At 45.2% G+C, this 20,570-nt stretch overlaps 1 protein-coding gene across 11 annotated transcripts in view; it reads right to left on the bottom strand.

Annotated features, from left to right (window-relative positions):
* Positions 1–20,570, bottom strand: part of adgrl3.1 (adhesion G protein-coupled receptor L3.1) — a 117,609-nt gene that overhangs the window by 52,856 nt on the left and 44,183 nt on the right. For all 11 annotated transcript variants that reach the window (XM_061061374.1, XM_061061306.1, XM_061061366.1 and 8 more), the window contains exons 6-8: positions 4,580–5,038; positions 2,956–3,059; positions 1,190–1,375 (exon numbers count right to left, since the gene is read on the bottom strand). In XM_061061374.1, coding sequence (XP_060917357.1) covers positions 1,190–1,375; positions 2,956–3,059; positions 4,580–5,038 — 749 coding nt within the window. The remainder of the gene's footprint in view (positions 1–1,189; positions 1,376–2,955; positions 3,060–4,579; positions 5,039–20,570) is intronic.

The following is a 20,570-nucleotide window of genomic DNA, read 5'->3' on the forward strand; positions in this document are numbered from 1 at the left end:
TAATAAACCGGAGTATTATAATTGGGCCATTATTGAAATCAGGAGGAACGCTGTTTTTTTTTCCACAACCTCTTCTGTGGAGGACGTCTTTTTTTTTCTTCTACACATTTAACCTTTAACAGGTTATTTGGTCAACAGCAAAACACGGATTAATTGATTACACTTAAACGGCCTGAAGTATATATTCACCGCGTAGTGTTAGAGTAATGACTTACTTTAAAAAGGGGGGGAGGGTGGGGAGTGTTAAAGTGAGACACAAAGAGGCAGAGAAGGGAGCGGACTCGGCGTCTCAGAGGCTAAAGCTAGAGGACAAAAACTGACTGTATGAGAGGTGGCACCGGCTGTCAATCTGGATGCTAAACCCCGCCTATTACTGTTGACCTCAGCAAGGAGAATCACCAAACAGTCCAGCATCCAGTCCGTCAGTCATTAAGCGGCCAAAACCATCCAGTCAGATCGTCCCCCGATGATTTAACTCACTTTAATTGAATGCCTACATGAACAAAGCACAGAACTAAATTCTTTTCCTTCTCTACCCCGAGTAGTAAAAAAAACAGATCCTTGTGTATACTCAGGATCGAGTTTCCATTAATGTAACCCTGAAGTAAGCACTCCGTCCTGCTTGTCGACAGCATCTTCACAAACTCAGCTCAGAGCCTGAAGTTCATTAAACAACGAGCTCTGACGTCAAAAAAAAAAAAGTGTCCCGAGCCTGTTTTCATCTCTGTATGTTTAATGAGAACGGGTCCCGTGGGTGACGCGGGAGTTTTATTAAATTCCAGTCAGGGGTTTTTTCGAGAAAGAGTTGAGGAACGGCTGCCAAGAACTAAAAGCGGTTATCTATCAAACGTAATGTTGGAGCAAAAGAAGTTACCAAGACAAACATACAAAAGGGGATGAAATAATGTTTAAGAGCAGTTATTTTTCATCTTGGAGTCGAGAGTGTCATGAACGGCTTTCCATCAAACTCCGCACACGGAGGCCTTTTCTACTCCCAGGAAGACGAGTCTTAGACAAAAACAGTGATTGCTCTGTGATTACTCTTAATGTCTCTCTCCATCACCCGTCCTCTTTTCTTAATTTATAAGTCATTCGATTTCTCCTCCTTGGAACTGTGCCTGCAAGAAAAATCTTTTAACTAACCATACATTGACCCCAAATGTCCCCCCCCCCCCCTCCGGTGCAGTACCTTCGTGAGGCTGCGGGCTGCGCTGTCCTTGCCCCCCGGGGTGAGGTTCCTCAGCTGTACATCCAGAAGCTCCACGAGCTGTGCCATAGCACGCACCGTGGACGGCACGTCACCCGGACGCAGAAGCCCTTTGGTCTGCTCTGCCAGCTCCCGAGCCACGATCGCCGCTGTTTCACCCGAGCGGAGCTGTGAGGGGGGGGGGGAGAGAAAGAAAGAGAGAGAGGGAGAGAGAGAAACAGAGAGAGAGGGATAAAGTGAAAGAATGAGAGAGAGAGGGATAAAGTGAAAGAGTGAGAGAGAGAAAGAGAGAGAGGGATACAGTGAAAGAGTGAGAGAGAGAGAGAGAGGGATAAAGTGAAAGGGTGAGAGAGAGAGAGATAGAGAGAGAGAGAGAGGGATAAAGTGAATGAGTGAGAGAGAGATAGAGAGAGATGAGAGAGAGAGAGAGAGGGATAAAGTGAAAGAGTGAGAGAGAGAAAGAGAGAGAGGGATACAGTGAAAGAGTGAGAGAGAGAGAGAGATAGAGAGAGAGAGAGAGAAAGAGATAAAGTGAAAGAGTGAGAGAGAGAGAGAGAGGGATAAAGTGAAAGAGTGAGAGAGAGATAGAGAGAGATGAGAGAGAGAGGGATAAAGTGAAAGAGTGAGAGAGAGAGAGATAAAGTGAAAGAGTGAGAGGGAGAGAGAGGGATAAAGTGAAAGAGTGAGAGAGAGAGAGAGAGAGAGAGAAAGAGATAAAGTGAAAGAGTGAGAGAGAGAGAGAGATAGAGAGAGAGAGAGAGAGAGAGGGATACAGTGAAAGAGTGAGAGAGAGAGAGATAGAGAGAGAGAGAGAGAAAGAGATAAAGTGAAAGAGTGAGAGAGAGAGAGAGAGAGGGGGATAAAGTGAAAGAGTGAGAGAGAGATAGAGAGATGAGAGAGAGAGGGATAAAGTGAAAGAGTGAGAGAGAGAGAGATAAAGTGAAAGAGTGAGAGAGAGAGAGAGGGATAAAGTGAAAGAGTGAGAGAGAGAGAGAGGGATAAAGTGAAAGAGAGAGAGAGAGAGATGAGAGAGAGAGAGACAGGGATAAAGTGAAAGAGTGAGAAAGAGAGCGAGAGGGATAAAGTGAAAGAGTGAGAGAGAGAGAGAGGGATAAAGTGAAAGAGAGAGAGAGAGAGAAAGAGAGAGAGAAAGTAAAAGAATGAGAGAGCGATAGAGAGAGAGAGAGAGAGAGAGAGAGGGATGAGAGTTAAAGGTGATGGGAGAAGTTGAAGGTGGAGAGTAAGTTCAGGGTTTTAAATGAAGAGGAATGACAGATGTAATAAGAGACGTGGATGTAGAGAAAGACAAAGACAATCACATCAGGAACTTCTATATTATTACGTCATGTGAGAATACACACAAAGACACATATCGAAACTGTAGCTTGGATAGCTATCTCCAGAATAAGAAGAGTCATAATGCTATGAGAAGCTTTGTCTCTGTACATAAATAAGCTTCAAATGATGCCTGTTATCTTTATCATGATCACAGCACAGCGTGAGTGAACGACCTGATTGGACATTTTCATCCCCCTTTCAGCTATACGTATAATCCCCCTGATCTCTTACAGGAGTCAGGGCTAACAAATGAAGATGGATGCATGGCCTAAATCTTCCCCTGTGGTCAGCGCGTCTTCATGCGTGACAAACGGCTCGAGGACCGTTATCCATGGCGCGTCAGCTTTTTTCAGACTCCGGCTCGGAACGGGAGCCACGAGGTTCCAGCCGGCGGCGGCGTTCAGACTTACTTTCTGCATGATGTGGTTGACCCATGGTGACGTGCAGTTGCTGAGGTCGGGGCCTTTGGGATTCCAGTAGCCCACGTGGGCCGCGCACACGTATGTGGCCACGCCTGGGAGACAAAAGCACAAACAAACAGGGTGAGACAGCGCTGACATTCACCGGGAGACATGGGCGCTCTTGAGGTGCCTGGGGTTCACTTAGCAGTGTGTGTGACAGTGTGTGTGTGTGTGTGTGTGTGTGTGTGTAAGACAGGGAAGAATCCTCTTTGTAATGTAAGCTAATTTACTAACACAGGTGTGTGTATGAGGTGTGTATTTACACTTTAACCTACCTATCTATTTTTTTTTTTTGGGGGGGGGGGGGTAATTTCCTGTTATGACACACGTCTTTATTCTTTAGCCCCCGTTTCCACCAAGCGGTCCGCTTTGGTTCAGTACAGTTTGGTACGGTTAACCCTGATCTTGCTCGCGTTTCCACACAATGCGACGCAGTAAACGAAGAAACGATTCCTAAGAACGTCTTCATCTCCGAGGCAAAAAAAAAACCAGAAACAGCCTTAAAATGACTCTCTCCAAATCTGCAGGATATCTAACAAACATGGTGCGTTTTGTGTTTGTCCTTTATTACCGCTGTCACACAGGAAGTGAAGATTATTTTCGACCAATCACCGGACTGCAGTGTGTCTAGCTCCGCCCTTTAGGGGTCAGATTGGGGTGAGTTGGCACCCTGACAGCAGGGTACCAACAAAGTAGGATCAGTTAGTTTACCTCTCAAGCTTTGACAGTGGAAACGCCAATAAATGTGTACCATACTGAAACCGGACTGAACCGGAACGCTTGCTGGAAACGGCGCCCAAGTCACCTTTGCGTCTCTGGACTGTGTGTTTAAAGCACTTGAAACATTGATGTATGAATTAAAATCATTAAAAGCCGCTGTGAGGAGGTTGTAGTTATGAAACAGACTGATACTAAAAGTGACTCCTCTTTACGAGCTACAAAAGCAAACAAGAAACCACCCACACTGAGATGGACTTTTTCTGTACTGTAGCTTTAAATGTCTGAAACCACTGCCACCGGGGTTAGATGTCAGACGAGCTGTTAAAAGCAGCCTTCTTTTAGACATTTCCACAGCAAATACTCATGATGAACTTTTAAAACAGAGGACAGTAAGATTATATCCAGATCCAATAACAGATATAACAGATCCAAGGCAGTGAGAACAGTAACTTCATTGGTAATCCAGGTGACAAGCCCCTCCCCCTCAGCTTGTCTTGCCTCAGGGTCGGACAGGTGAAAAATTCACTTCAATAAATTTGAAAAAGGCAACGATATTTGCACTTTTGATGTGTACAGGGTCGACTACCACAGCTACAATGAATGTTATGAGTCTCTCCACTATGATCGTCATCATGATTGTTAACGCTTACATTTGACCTGTTGTGACCAGTGTGTTTGTTTTAACTGTTGTTGTTGTTGTTGTATCTGTTTGTTTGTCTCTTTCTACTTGATAATAGTTTTTTTTCACTCTGTTCTGTGATTTGAAAGTCGACCCGGTCCTGAAATATCAGTGTATTCAGTTTGATAAAGAATGGGTTTGTTTCCTGCACATTGTTCAGTTTGCACGTCTTACCCAGCGTCCCCACAGGGCACGGCTGCTTGGCTGTCTGGCCTTGCTGCGTCCGGGGCCATGATATGTCCGCCGTCACCCTCGGATTGCAGAAGTCTTGTGGGGGCGGGACAGGAGGCTGAGGAGCGGCGGCCGGAGGGACCTGAACCGGAGGAGAGCGACCTCCGGCTTTCTGGTTGGTGTCGGGGATCTGGTTGGTGTCGGATGACGAGCCCCCGGCGGGATTCGGGACGGGCTGGCGGACCGTGGTGGTGGTTCGATAGCGCTGGCCGGGGGAGGTGGTGAGGAGGGGCCGCGGGGTGGTGTAGTAGGGAGGTGAACGAGTGGTGGTGGTGCGGCTGGTGGATGAAGAGGAGGAACCGCCGCCGCCGATTGAGCCTCCTCCTCCTCCTACACTTCCTCCTCCTCCTCCTCCTCCTCCTCCTCCTCGGCTGGGAGGCAACATGGGAGGTGGGCGATAGTCTGAAGATAAAGGAGAAAAAAAAGAAGGTTTAAAATACACAAAAAACACAGCGTCTTCATTCCACCAATCAGAGCGAGGACACAAACTTTGTCGCGCAGAGTTGCGGCTCCCGACATGACCACGCGAGTGTTCTTCATGCCAGTTCAACATTTATTCCCGAGATGAAAAAGGAGTTAAGTTCAAAGAAGTATGATCAAGCAAAACCCCTCTGCTTTCACCCAGAGATATGAGCAAAGGAGCCTGCGAGCGTAAATAATATTACAGTGACAGACACAAACACATTTGCGGGGGCATTCATTTACACAGCAACTAAATTGCTTTGACAAGGGAGTAGCTCATGTTTCTGATGACTCCCAAATGTTACTCTTTCATCTGTCGTCAGCGTCGTCATATGCCAGATCTTTGTGCTTCTTTTCCTTTTATCAGTTGCCTCCGATTTGAGGACAGCAGCTCAGCCACCCACATTTATGTTACAACCACTCAAAACGTTTCATAATTGCATTAATGTATTTAAGCGAAAATCTCCACACAAAAACAGCAACGACTGAGAATGGCTCCGTCTTTCAAACCTGCACAGGGCGGGGGGGGGGGGGGGGGGGGGGGGGGCGGGTCCACACTAGTGGCTCTTGCTGCCTAAGCTGGCAGAAAAAAAAAAATATTTCTGTGTCATGCATGATTAATAACACCATGACATCACGAGAGGCTGAAAGGCCATTTGAATGCACATGACACACTCTTTTATTGTCAATATTTCATTGTAAAAAGGCTCAATTATTCACAGTGACCCTCTTAAGGGCGACAGAAATGGAGAATGAATGGATGAGATGACGGGATGAGAGAGAGAGGGTCAGAGCGCGTGTTTGTGGAGTGTTTACGGCGTCCTCTTGTGAACATACTACAGCAGCGTGGCTCACTTTATCTGCTAACCTGCCCGCTGCTTTCAAATGCACACGGGACGAATCAATATTGCAGGATCGAAAAAGATTGAGGAGCGAGGAAGTTATTTAGAGTTTTTTTCCTCACTTTTATCAATTATGTATTTTATATTTCATCAACCCATTTGAAGGTCAGTGTGTGCAATAAAACACACAGGTAACGCCCACTCTCAAAAGACAAATCTTCAGGGCGCAGATGGCTTAGTGGTTAGGTCGCACCACACGTACCGAGGCTATAGCCCACCAAGCGGTCAGCGGTCGGCCCGGGTTTGATTCTGGCCTGTGGCGTCCCTCATGTCATTCCCACCTCTCTTTCCCTGGTTTCCAACTCTATCCACTGTCCTCTCCAAAAAAGGCAAAAAGACACAAAAGAAAAACATCCTTCGATAAGGATGGACTTAGTCAGTGTGAACGCTTTTGGCATTTCTTTCTAATGCTGTCAAACAATACATTTTCTTTAATCACGTTTTAATCATGAAATTCACAAGTTAATTTAAATTATTTCATTTTTATTCATGTTTTAAAATTCCATTCTTTTGCATTTGAAAAATGGGCTTTTATTTTGTATTTTTGTACTGTCTGAAGCTAAGGGCACTTCACTTCCTGTTTGGATACAAACCTACTTTTATTTTGAAAAACTTGTGGTAGACCTAAGGTAACAACATTAACTTAACCAGAGGGAAAAAAATGAAGTTGTTAGAGATCAGAAATAAAAGAAAAACAGCTGAATGATGGTGAAAGTGAAATGTTTGATGTCACGAGGTGGATTTTACTCTTCACTTGTCAACCGAGCCGTCTAGGAGCTTTTTATTTTTACAAGTGAAATGAGACATTCAAAGGCGCAGAGGTGTCGTTCTTATCCATCACTGAGCCTACAGGGAGACGCTGCTGTCTGTGCGGTGGCTTAGATACGGTGCGCCTTCAGGTTCAAAATAGCATGAGATCAATGCGATTAAAAACAAATCTTAGGCTTCAGTTTCTGACCTTAATTGCATCGTGATTAACGCATTAACACTAACAGCCCGTCTTTTAGTTTCATTTTGAGCCTGGTGTTTTATGAATTTATGAGTGTATATACCAAAGGAAACACAACAAATATTAAATGACTGCAAACTTATTCAGATGATAAAAAGATTTACAAAGAGCATGATGCAATAAAAATCACATGAGTATTTCCTAAAGTGAACATCAAACAATATTGACACCTGTTTTGATTCCACGCTGTCAAAAACAGAACTAATTGGCACAGATTATGATATGATTTCTTGTTTCTAATCACCAAAAATTGCCGGCTAACTGCTGCAAATTGTCTAAATTTCACTAATATACCTGCCAAAGTACTAATTCAGACAGCGCTCTCTCTTTTGCAGCTTTTGGTTTAAAAACTCGACAACAGATCTGGAACATTTTTGCAATATGAAGATCACTCCAAAAACAGAGATTGTATTGTCTGAAGATTGTGACGACCTTTCAGATGAGATGTCCGGTTGATGTTTCACTTTCTCAAACCAAAAGCAAACCTGTCCCTCAGCGCACCGCTCCCTCTCCCCTCCACCACCGTGACCTGAGTGTTCCCCCTGAGTGACGCCGTTTCTCCGACTGATCACTATTCAGATACACAGCCCAAAGTTCATTAGGTTCTTATTTCTTTAACGAGGGCGCTCACACTGCTCAAAGTTGTCCCGTGAGAACAACAAGCCCAGAAGGAGTTTGACTTACTCACCAATATATTTATTGAAGTTATATTTGATATCTACCATATCAATGTTTAAAATGTTGTTTGTTTAAAATGAATCATTCTGCAAATCTTTCCCCTCGAAAATGTAATAAAACGGCTGTTTCAGCAGCGCCATGTTAATCATTTAGTTTGACACCTACCCCTCGTCGGTGGTTTCAGGCATCATGAATAAATATATACAAATCATAAATTGTATAACTGATGGCCTTTGTTCTCGTTTTCATGTCGTAAAAAGTCATCAATCTTAGGTTCAGTCGGTTTCGTAACCAGCTCAAAAGTCCTCACAGGAGCTTTAATAAAAACAACATTTCTTATAATTTCAGGCTCTGCGTTTTCTTTTCGGATGATTTATATTTTCTACTCGCAGTAATAAAGCACAACCCAGTTGTTTGAAAGGGGATCTGATCTCTCAGTCCCTGAGCGGAACAGCAACCATGTAAAAGGGCTATCTGAGAGTTGTGCAATAAGCTGTCATTGTGCTGCATGACTTCTGGGTAATGAAGTCTTTCAAGCTCTCATATGTAGGCAGTCGCTGCCAGCTGGGGTAGCAAACGTGAAACATCGACTTGTGCAGCTTCAAGTCATCCCTCAGGTTAAAGCAAATTTAAACAACAACATTCAAATCCAACAAGAAAAAAAGGAAAGTACAGGACATGAGGTTTCTTTTGGTAAGGGGTCGGTGTTCCTAAGATCAGATATGTTGCAGGGCACATACTGAATATAGCCTACACGATACAGGTCACATGTTATAGAGTTCGTCATCTCTCAGTGGAGCTGTTTGTTATTATCAGGAAAGATTTGGGATTGGATGACTTTCAGCAGTACAGCAGGGTTTCCCAACCTTTGGGTCCCGGGCCAATATGGGGTCGCATAGAATTCAAATGGGGTCGCATGAAATTTGATCAATAAAAACTATCTTCTTGTATATGAATATAAATTGAACACGGGTGTGTGTGGGCCATAGTGCAGAAATGTCATCCCGGCCTTTCTTCCTCTGTCAACGATAATACACGTGAAGAAGCCTAAATGTGATCTTAAAAAAACTATTACATGATTGAAAAAGTAATTAATTTGAGCAAAGAGCTGGGTGTGTTTGGGATGTCAAGTTGGGGTCACGGGCCTAAAAACACTGGGGACCACTGCAGAGCACAGTGAGGCAAATGTGGACATACAGTCATTTCAATTTGCATGTTTTGTGTTTTTTCTGGGGTTTTTTGCACTGTAAACTGTACAGGCTGATAGAGATGTTAACATGCGCTCGATCTAATGGGACTTGATTTCCTTGAAGTCTGATACGGGGTGTGATGTGCACAAAATTAGTTCACTGCAGCGCTCTCTTAATTGTTGTCATTTTTGGATGGTTTTTTTTGTTCCTCAGGGGGGTTGGTGAGGGAAGGTGTGAGCATGTGGAGAGAGTGACGTGTGTGTGTGGGGGGGTGTGTGTGTGGGTGTTAGGAATGAGTGGGTGTTTGTTTTAATTCCTGTGAATAGAAGATGTCCCTTCCTGTGGTTTTTAAAGTTTAATTAAAGACACTGTACCCCTCCCTCCCCTCCTCCCCCCCCCCCCCTCTCTCTCTCTCTCTCTCTCTCTCTCTCTCTCTCTGTCTGTCTGGTTGACTGACAGCCGCGCAGCATCCCTCTCCTCGCGTACGTTCTGTACTCTTCCTCCACGACTCAATGGAGTGTTTCCGTACCTAAACTGTGCTGCTCCCCGTTCCTGAATCACCGCCGCCGCCCTGCCTCATGCATTCTCCACGGAACATTGCCATCAATCATGCGTAGCAGCAGTGGCCCAGGGACGAGCTGTCAATCTGCCTGTGTGTACTTATGAAACAGGGAGTGTGTGTGTGTGTGTGTGTGTGTGTGTGTGTATCTGCACTCAAACGGGAAGCTCCATTAGGGCCTCTGCCACAACAATAGAAGAGTAATGGTGTGTGTGTGTGTGTGTGTGTGTGTGTGTGTGTGTGTGTGAGGTTGATGTCTGCTGTCATTTGAGTGCAGGGGGAGAAAACACAGGGGCTGGCTGCTTGAGGTGAACTTACCCAAAAAGCCTGCGAGCATCAGGAAGTATCCACAGCACTCCACCACACATCTCTATCGCTCTGTTTTTTTTTGTTTTTTTTTTGGACTTGACATTTTCCACCTGATTTCATTACTCACTCCTAACTTTCTTTCCCTTTACTGACCCACTTTTATTTATTTTTTATTTGCCCCCGAAACTCCCATTTTTAAGCGTGCCCGCCTCTCTCTCGTTTGCAGCGTTTTGGATGGGGGGGGGAAAAAAACAAATCTAAAATTATTGTAACGTGACAAATTCATCACGCGCGTCGCTCAGGATGCTGTGAAAGATGCTACAGGAACCATGACATAACTGCTTCATGAAACATTTATAAAGAAGAGCAAAAAAAAAAAAAAAAAGGGCTCGAGGTTGTACTCGTGGGGTCTGACAGATCGTCCCGCGCTCAAGCTAAGGAAGACTTGAGCAAATGCACTCTGACAACTTCATGATGTCAGCTAACCTAAACGTTGTGCTCTTCGCCGAGACCGATGCCAACGGGAGCCAACGTGTGACACGACGCCAAAACACACAAGTCACAGATGGATGCCCTTCACGTTTCACGGCGGTGACATATTTATGACTTCCACTGCTGCATTTGTCATACCTTCTTTTGATAGCAATTCACTTGGAAACGGTTATCTCTTTTTATTACACTACGCATGGCAACGGCCTGACATCCCTCAGTAGAAGACCGTTGTCAAGAAGAACAGACCGTTGCTATGAAGAGCAGCCGGTTGCTAGGTGAACGTACTAATGTACTAACAGGAAGTATGGGATACGGAAGTGTTTTCTTATGCCTTCATTATAAAGATAGGACAGTGGGTAGAGTCAGAAATCAGGAAGAGAGAGAGAGAGGAATGTCATGCAGGAAAGGAGCCACAGGTCGGATTCTAACCTGGACCGCACGCTTGACCAGTGACGTCACCAGGTTTTTTTTTCTCCTGGTGCTGAGGGGGAGTTTGACTATTATGTTGGGCTGCTATGAAACGTTTTCATGAATTCATAGTAACTTTTCTGGTCTCTAAAAGTTGCTCTCTCTTTGAAAAACAAATAAAAACAGAGGCTAGTCAGATTTGTGATGCGGCTACAGCGCCCCCTAGCCCCGGTGTGTAGCGCCGTGCTTGCGCTTTGCATTGTTATTCTCCCCATTCTCCTTTTCCCACAGTTAACAGACAGATTAAGATAAATCAACTGGACCAATTTCTGCAGATTGAGTCTCCATAGCAACCGTCGGCTTTTTTCCTTAACCTCTTCTTTCTTCTAAACAACAGCGATCTATGGACGTTGCTATGCGTGATTTGCCAATCAGAAACAAGTATTCATCCCAGCCGTGTAATAGTTCCTGATAATGGATCCCTCTTCATATATTATCCCTTTTATATTGCACATGTTTTGTCATTTCTGACGCTTTTAAATGCGATCTATAAAATGCAGTGAGTTGACTCGGTGCATGATAGAAGGTATCTGGGATGCTGAGGCTGTTTGCTCGACTATACTTTTTATTTACTATACTTTTCTACTTTGTTCTTTTCTCTCCTCTATTGTTTGTTTTCATGACCTGTAGCGAGCCCGGGGGAGCGTGAGACAATGGCAGGCAGGCAGTAAACTTGTTCCCGGAGTTGTCTCTCTGTCACCACATTCACAGGGCCATGGAGAGGTTGTCAGTCAGGCCCGGGATGCTAGCACATGATCAAGTGACGTGCAGTCAGACGGACATGTGTGTGTGTGTGTGTGTGTGTGTGTGTGTGTGTGTGTGTGTGTGTGTGTGTGTGTGTGCGTGTGTGTGCAGTGAAGTTTTTCTGTGTGGGAGAGACAGCCTGTCTCTGCCTCAGCTCTGTTGCCGAGAACGCTCTTGTTGACTTCTCGCTCGGTAAACAGGGGAATCGTAAATCCACAGCACAAAAGGTAGAAGGCAGGAAGGAGAGGGGGAAAGGAGAGGAGAGGAGAGGAGAGGAGGGGAGAGGAGAGGAGAGGAGAGGAGAGGAGAGGAGAGAAAGAGGAGAGGAGAGAGGAGAGGAGAGGAGAGGAGAGGAGAGGAGAGGAGGGGAGGGGAGAGGAGAGGAGAGGAGAGGAGAGGAGAGGAGAGGAGAGGAGAGGAGAGGAGAGGGAAAGTGAACTTCTCCTGGCAAGTTTCCCACAGCTTCAGAAAAAGTGCCAGAGTGAGAGAGAGAGAGAGAGAGAGAGAGAGAGAGGACGAGTGGAGGAGAAGCAAAGAGAAGAGGGATTTGAATTAAGACAGAAGTTTCATAGAGCTGAGACCAAGTGTCTATTATACTTGGATCCTTCTCTTAGTATGAAAGATTATTACTTTCTTGTACTTCCTCTACAACTCTCTTCTTGCCTCTGAGCACACACATACACACACATACACACACACACACACACACACACACACACACACACACACACACACACACACACACACACACACACACACACACACACACACACACACACACAGACACACACACACACACCATCCTGAACAGTTGGGAAGGATGAATCCAGAGGGGTAACAGCAAAATGATAATCTGGAGGGCACAAAGCTTTCTAGGCTGGAGAGCAGCACAGACACTGAATAGAGCTGCATACTGCGATAACGCACTACCCCTATGGCTGGAGCGCGCACACACACACACACACACACATGCACACACACACACACACACACACACACACGAGCGCTCTCCCTTAAACTGGTACTTACTTTTTTTTTTGCAAAGTTGTGTGCCAAGCAACACACGCGCATGCAAATACACACACACTTGAGTACAGATTTACTTTTCACTAACTTGTGCACAATGCAACACACACACACACTCAAACACACACACACTCAAACACACACACACACACACACACACTCAAACACACACACACTCAAACACACACACACTCAAACACACACACACACACACACACACACACACACACACACACACACACAGCTCGTGGCGGGCGGCGCGAGCCTGCTGATAAGACAGAATTGAGCACTTCAAAGCAGCGATGCTTCCAGATAGAAAACAACCTCAACTAATAGAGCCCCCCCCCCCCCCCCTCAAAATGGCCGCCAGGCACCACCACGTTCCTCGTCTAAAGTGTCGCAGACAGACTCATCAACGCCGTGCCCTGTTGGCTCACAAGTTGCATAATCATGTCGCCCCCCCCCCCCTCACCCCCCGCTGAGGGTTAGAGGCACCTGCAGCACATTTGCCAATTACACGCTTCCCTCTTGATTGGGGGGAAGTTTCCTCGTTCAAAGCAACAACACAAAACAGCGAACGGGTCACATTTTGTTTTGGTTGTTTTTTCCTCATCATCATCGGCCTTCTGCTTTAGTCCAGCTATGGTTTTGCCCTCTCCTATTCTAGTTTACAACATGGCATGTAGTCCCAGTGACATCAGGCCGTCAGGGAAGGTGATATTTGAAAAAAAAGTCTCTAATACTTTTAGTATTTTCAAAACGGGAACATGTCATTAAAGTGACATTAACGGGACTTTGAGGCTTTTGTGTGGACACTCGAGGAACTGCAGGGTTTTTTTGCACTTATGCATTGTTCATTTTTTCAACACCAGTCCCTTGAGGATCACAGTACAGTGACAACATAAAGTAGTTAAACTCATATTCCTGTATTAAAATGAGAACTGTAGCCAATGGCTATTCAGTATTTTGCCTCCAGTCATCTATTGCCACGGCTCATAATCTAGAGTATTGGTTCGCCCGTGACACCCTAAGGAGGGGGGGGGGGGGGGGGGGGGGGGGGCACGAGTCTTTGTCTGCTCTGAGATTGTCAGAATGACATTTGCAGGAATAACTTAACATGATAACGTTGTTCCTGAGTAGTTTATACAACAGCCTGTTCTGTTCTAACAGAAAATAGACATTTATCCACGGTAACATTTCTGATGAAAACCTTGAAAATTGATGTGGAAATTTGACAGCAGTATTTCCCATGTGGGTCTTGGGAGGGAGGGTTCAGCTTTTCTGAGATAGAAGTGTGTGGGGGGGGGGGCTGCATGGAAATAAGGCTGGTAACCACTGATTTAGAGATTGAGATTGTATCCATTGTATCCGCTCTGAGCGTCAGAGATATGGTGACACGCTTTGCCCGCTGCTCTCCCCAGCATTTACTTCCTGCCAGGCTGTGGGTTTCCCTTCCACCCTGTTTTCCTTCGCCAGGTCTGCTTAGTTTGGCATCTGCTTTTTGGCAGAGGAGAAGGGGTGTCGAGGCCAAACGCACGCAGAGTGCCTGGCCGGGGCAATCCAATCGATAAGGACACACTGCAGGCAGGGAACAGGTGCAGCGGACTCTGCGAGGCAGAGTTCAGGCTCTGCCGAGGCGGCTGTGTCGTAATCTGTTCGGGCAAGAGGGATTGAGGCTGGGAGGGAGAAGGTAGAAGATAAATACAAAGACGAGGAAGGGGGGGGGAGAAACTGACAGCAGGGGTGTCGACCGAGGTGTGAGAGACATTATGTGTTTGTGTCGCCTTGTAGTACACTGTTTGCAGGATTTATGAAGCAGTTTGACTTGGACACTTTCATTAAAGAGAAAATATCCAGCAAGACACACGTAATGTGTTCTGAGTCTAAAGGCAACAACAAGACGAAAGCATATTTTATGAAAGCCACGCTGGAAGAATCACATTTTAAATTCAAATGTAATGATTTAGACACAATCACAAACAAGTAAACCTGCTTTCATTTTAGAAAGAGCTGAAGTATCTGAAGTGGGTTTTTTTCCGTCAGGTCTGTCGACAGCTTTACACACAGACAGTATGCACACACTCACACATAGAAAAACAAACACACGCACACACTCACAAAAGCCAGAAAGTCTTTTGGTTGTACTAATCAGCGATCTGGTGAAAGAGGGTCTCCACTCCAACCATTAACTCTTGTTTTGCTTCCCCACTTTAGTTTGATTCCAACATTTCCTGCTCTGCTTAGCCCTTGTCGCTTGATTGCAATCTGCCGCCAAGGAAGGAAAAAGGGGAGAGGAGAGGGAAGACGAGGAGAGGATAGAAGTAAACGATAAAGTAGAGGAGAGGAGAGGAGAGGAGAGGAGAGGAGAGAAGGAGAGGAGAGGAGAGGAGGAGAGGAGAGGAGAGGAGAGGAGAGGAGAGGAGAGGAGAGGAGAGGAAATATTATGAGGGAAAAACGGCCAAAAGCAGGAGAGGAGAGGGAGGTTGGTGTAAATAAGAGGAGGGGGCGGGGGTTAAGACAATAGATACTTCACGCTCGACTTCCTTAGGAAATGGAACACTGTGACTTCAGCCATTAAGAGTTCAAAGGTGAACCATTACATTTCCGTAAACTGACAGAGTGGCAAATAGAGGTCACCCCTATATTACTGTTTGTTCGATAGATTAGAAGAGAGTGCCAGCATTTGATTAGACTCTAATTGAGATTGACGATATCACTGCTGACACGTGTTATTTCTGACCGAAGTAAACAAAGGACTGGAATCATTTAGATTTCCACAACTCGTTGAAACTCTGAGGGCTGAAGTGTGTAAAAGTTTCCTCATCAAACAAATCTAAAAATCATTAAAGCTCCTGTGAGAAACTTTCGGTTTATGCTGATTTTGGTTCCCCCTGTTGACGAAGCATATCCTCTGCTCATGTTTATTTATTTCATTTATTTAACAGGGACAAATGCAATGAAAATCGCTTCATAAGTAAATTACAAACTTGATTCTGTGCACACAGGTTTCTAGTCGTGGCTAATTTGCGACCCCTGTCCCGGGTTCGGCCTTCAGGCTCTGCTCGTCAGTGACGGTCTCGTCTGATTCATGACCAGCTCAGAACTCCTCACAAGAGCTTTAAGGTCAAATGTAAGGAAACCTCTGATTATCATTATGGGGTGATAGTTATGGTCTTGGTCTTGTCTCGGTCTCGTCCTGCCTTGGTCTTGGTCTTGACTCAGCCTCGATCCCTAAATGTGTAGTCTTGTCTCGGTCTCGCCCTGCCTTGGTCTCTGTCTTAACTCGGTCTGGATCCCTAAAGGTCTTGGTCTTGTCTCGGTCTCGTCCTGCCTTGGTCTTGGTCTTGGTCTTGTCTCGGTCTCAATCCCTAAATGTCTTGGTCTTGTCTCGGTCTTGATCCCTAAATGTCTTGGTCTTGTCTCGGTCTTGATCCCTAAATGTCTTGGTCTTGTCTCGGTCTCGATCCCTAAAGGTCTTGGTCTTATCTCGGTCTCGATCCCTAAATGTCTCTGTCTTCACTCGGTCTCAATCCCTAAATGTCTTGGTCTTGTCTTGGTCTCGACCCCTAAAGGTCTCTGTCTTCACTCGGTCTCAATCCCTAAATGTCTTGGTCTTGTCTTGGTCTCGACCCCTAAAGGTCTCTGTCTTCACTCAGTCTCGATCCCTAAATGTCTTGGTCTTGTCTCGGTCTCGATCCCTAAATGTCTTGGTCTTGTCTCAATCCCTAAATGTCTTGGTCTTGTCTCGATCCCTAAATGTCTTGGTCTTGTCTCGATCCCTAAATGTCTTGGTCTTGTCTCGGTCTCGATCCCTGAATGTCTTGGTCTTGTCTTGATCCCTAAATGTCTTGGTCTTGTCTCGATCCCTAAATGTCTTGGTCTTCACTCGGTCTCGATCCCTAAATGTCTTGGTCTTGTCTCGGTCTCGATCCCTGAATGTCTTGGTCTTGTCTCGGTCTCGACCCCTAAAGGTCTCTGTCTTCACTCGGTCTTGATCCCTAAATGTCTTGGTCTTGTCTTGATCCCTCAATGTCTTGGTCTTGTCTCGGTTAGTATGGTGTTGACTACAACACTAGTGCAAATTCCTAACAACAACAAGAACAACTGCTCGTACATGGCAGTATTACAGACAACAAAGTACATCATGATTTTAAAACACTTGTAACCAAAAGTGAAACAGACTTCCCTTTGTCTCCTTCTCTTTAACGTCTTTAACACGGTCTCTAAGCGACAGAACAAAAATAGCTCCAAGGGGTGTGCAGGAAACTTTTACAATTACCTACCTTTCCTGTTATACTCATTTCAGCGAGCGTGCCGGCTCTATCCTGTAGGATATATGCAATCACATTATCTCACCTGAACTTCAGAAATTAAGTACATGATCACCTTAAAGGGCTGAAGTGGGACAGCACTAAGAGGAGGATGTATTAAAGCACGAGAAGAAACGTGCTCCAAAGACGAACGAACAGGAAAAGTACGGAGAGGTGGAGTAGAAGGAGAAAATGAGAAATGAACAGAGGGAAAATAATAGGTGGGAAATGAAAGGACGGGGAAGGCGGCGGTGTGTACTCGTTCTACTCAGTCCTCCTCCTGTTTGCCCCTCCCGTCCCGAAGATGCAGATAACATGAATAATTTTGCGACTTTGTTGGGGGAAACTTTTTTAAAGTGTGGCAAGGCAGACTGGAGGTTATAAATTATTCAAATGTTTCATCGGAGCCATGCCGCTTGCGTAGGGCAGGCCTCTATAATATGCATGTAAGAAGACATGATGAAACAACTCCATAAACAGTAGAGAGTAGAGAAGTGTTTGGGGAGCACGGGGTTTGGGAGGAAAGGGTAATACACAGACAGTGACTCTGACTCTGTGTCGGCATCCACACACCAGGCCTCTATAATAAATACATCTAAGGACACTTGATGAAATGGCCGTTTGTGATGCGGGAGGAGGAGAGGAGCTGTGCGCAGAATAGGAGGGCAGATTAGGCGGCGAGATGAGGACGGCGGAGGAAAAACAAAAAAAACGCTGAAGAGAAAAGATATATGAGAAGCGGGAAAAAGGGGCGATATGGAGATTCCTGTCATTGTGAGAGTGTGTGTTTGTGTGTGACAGAGAGAGACAGAGAATGGGTGTTTAAAAGACAAAGAAGGAACACGCACCGACACGGGAGACAATAAATGTAAGGAGGCAGTTTGCTTTCTTCCTAAGTACCAAGGGAGGTAGAATATGCATTTCAAAAAGACCATTTGCTCCCGTGTGCTGCAGCAGCGCTGTGATGAAATACACCAGAGGAAACCTTTGTATTATGGGTTGGCCTTAGGTGAACTAAATCTTCTTTTTTTTTCTTTATTTCTCCTCCGCTTTGCTTAAATTCTTCAGTTTGAGGAAGACCCACAATGAGATTTATTGGTCTAGACCAGTGGTGCTCATACCGGTCCAGACTCAGGTCAACTCCATGAGGAAAATGTGCGACCCCAAATTTCAGGTATTCTTCACCCCATCAGATTTATTTAATGAAATATTGTGCCACAAACATGTTTAAAAACAGCTTCATAAGCTTCTTGACACTTTTTTTATTCTCTCCAAGGCACACAATCGGGACCCACTGAACACAGCTCCGCAACCCACTTTTGGGTCCCGACCCACCAGTTGAGCATAATCGGGTCTAGACAACATATTCACATGTGTCAACACTGGGATGAATTCAACACTTCTTTCTATTAGATGTCACAATCAGCTTTTTACCTGATCCCAATCCCATTTCTTTTTAAATATTGAGAATCAGCCGATACTTACATCATGCAGTAAGCGTACTATCTTCAGCTTTACAAGGAGCATTTCAATGAGTGTATTAAAAACTTAAGGGTACATTTTCAGACTGTCCAATCCGTGACAGAGCTGAAGAAAGACCGCTCCTAAACTATCCAGAGAGCTGCGGCCAGTTGGAGAAACAAAGTGCAGTAATTGGTGCTTTTTTTTCCCTCTTGTACTCCAATTACACTGAAACCTCAGCGGCCTACCTCGGCCTTCTCCTAACGACACTGCACATTTCCTGTCTCATTTCTTTTCTTTCTTCGAGTTTAAGAAGTCCATATGAGCTGGAACAAAAAAGCAAGGGCGAGCATTACGCTACATCGGTAATGAGTGGAAACCCTCCTGATGGCCCCTTTCCTCGGCCTGTTTCCTGAACTGACTCAGGAAGGGGGGAACAAAAAGAAACAGGGCTGGATACGTTTGACCATAGTCACCTTACAGGATATCGCAGAGGGTATTTATTCATAGTGATCTTTAACAGATAGACACCTGTCTTAGCAAGTCTTCAGACAAATAAAGCCTCTTTAAAAAAAAAAAGAAGGAAAAACTAGACTTGCATCGACTTTTCTCTGCAGAACGAGAAAATCATGCAGTTAAGTCGGTTAATTTATTCCCTGTCTTCATTGAGCGAGGGAGCGCAGCGAGGAGGAGAGTAAAGGAGTGGGGCAGCATTGATTGTATGTATTTATCCCCCGCTGGTCAGCAGTCTGGCTTGTTGCTGTTCACTGGAGGTCATTCTCCACATTGAATCCCAATTGATCTCCTCTGCGGAGCCTCCAGAGACCCCCAGAGCTCCATTATGAGGGCCATCACACCCGGGCGCGTCCACCAATAAACACGTATGCACACTCATGAATAGAGAAACACAAACTCGTACTGTAACTACATTAGCACTTTACAACGCCGACAGGCACATCATTATGCATGCATGGACACACACACACACACTTTTTATTTTTTTCGTACAGCACGGCCTTCCCTTCACACACGCACACTGATCGGTAGAAACTAAGTTTTACACGGCCTCTCTCTATAATTCCTTGTACTGCGCTTCTAACTGCGTGTAAGAGCATGCATTAATTCAGACATCATTTAATAAGACACGCAGCCAGACTGCCTTGACCACTCCATAGAAAGGTGCTGAAAGGCAATTAGGTTGGGCAAATAGCCCTTCAGGCTCCAGGGGCCTAAGCCCTTCCAGCCAGAGGAGGAAGGGAGGGGCGGGCAGGCGGGCGGGCGGGTGGACTCACACCTCATGCCAGAGTTGAAAAAGACAGAGACAGTAATGATAGACACTTTAACTCTGCCCTTATGTGCACTAACACGATGCAATTTGTACTGGAGATAGGTATTACATATCTTACATATACATATCATAAACTAGATTCTCGAACCACTTCATCTCCCTGAAGGAGTATTGTGCTTTTGAGTTTGTTCTGCTGCATTGTCTTGTAGCTTGATGTTACTGGACATGGAGGGGGCTTTTGGACATAGAGAAGGGGGACCACTGCAGCCTGCAATCAGGTTTTCTATCCCTTATTTTTCTTAAAAGAAGAAATCAAGTATATCCTGTGTAAATGTCTCTGAGTCATGACTGTCTACAGTGAGTGAGAAGCTGGAGTCCTGCAGGCTGTGTTGTTGTCAGAGCCGTGTTTACATCATGTTTATCGATGGGACGGCCTTGTGTACAAAGCTGTTTTAGTTAAGGACTAGAAAGAAGAAGAAGAACATACTCACTGCTTATTTGGATGTCTCATAAGCGTCTGGTCGTTCTGTGTCAATTTGTGTGCAATATGAAGCTACGAGCTAACTAAATAGCGCTAACATTAGCATGCTAACACAACAATGCAGGACACAGGTGATTGCAGCTCGAGCAAAGGACAATTTTGTCTGCCCTCTTGTGCTTTATGGTGCTTAAATATGGTGCGTTCTAATTGATAACTTCTTGGTGTGAAGGCGAGTGGAGAGGGGTTGGAGGTGTGTCTCTGGAGGAGAGCGGAGGCTTCAGAAAAGCGGAGGTGTCGCCAAACAGCAGTTTGTTTTGGTCTCATGCTGGTGCTCAAGGGCGACATCTACTGGATCAAAAAGTCGCACATTCTTCCTTCAAATTAATGAATGAATCAAAACATTATGATCTGTAACAATGTGTTATTGGCTCATACTATGCACAGTGGAGTGGAGAGCCCTCCAGTCTGTGATGAAGATGGATCAGACACTGAATATCTGCAAGAATCATTCAAGGACAGCTTTTCAAGAAAAACTCCTCCCTTTCACCTCATCAT

Source organism: Labrus mixtus, chromosome 2 (genome assembly GCF_963584025.1).
Source record: "Labrus mixtus chromosome 2, fLabMix1.1, whole genome shotgun sequence".
Lineage (NCBI taxonomy): Eukaryota > Metazoa > Chordata > Actinopteri > Labriformes > Labridae > Labrus > Labrus mixtus.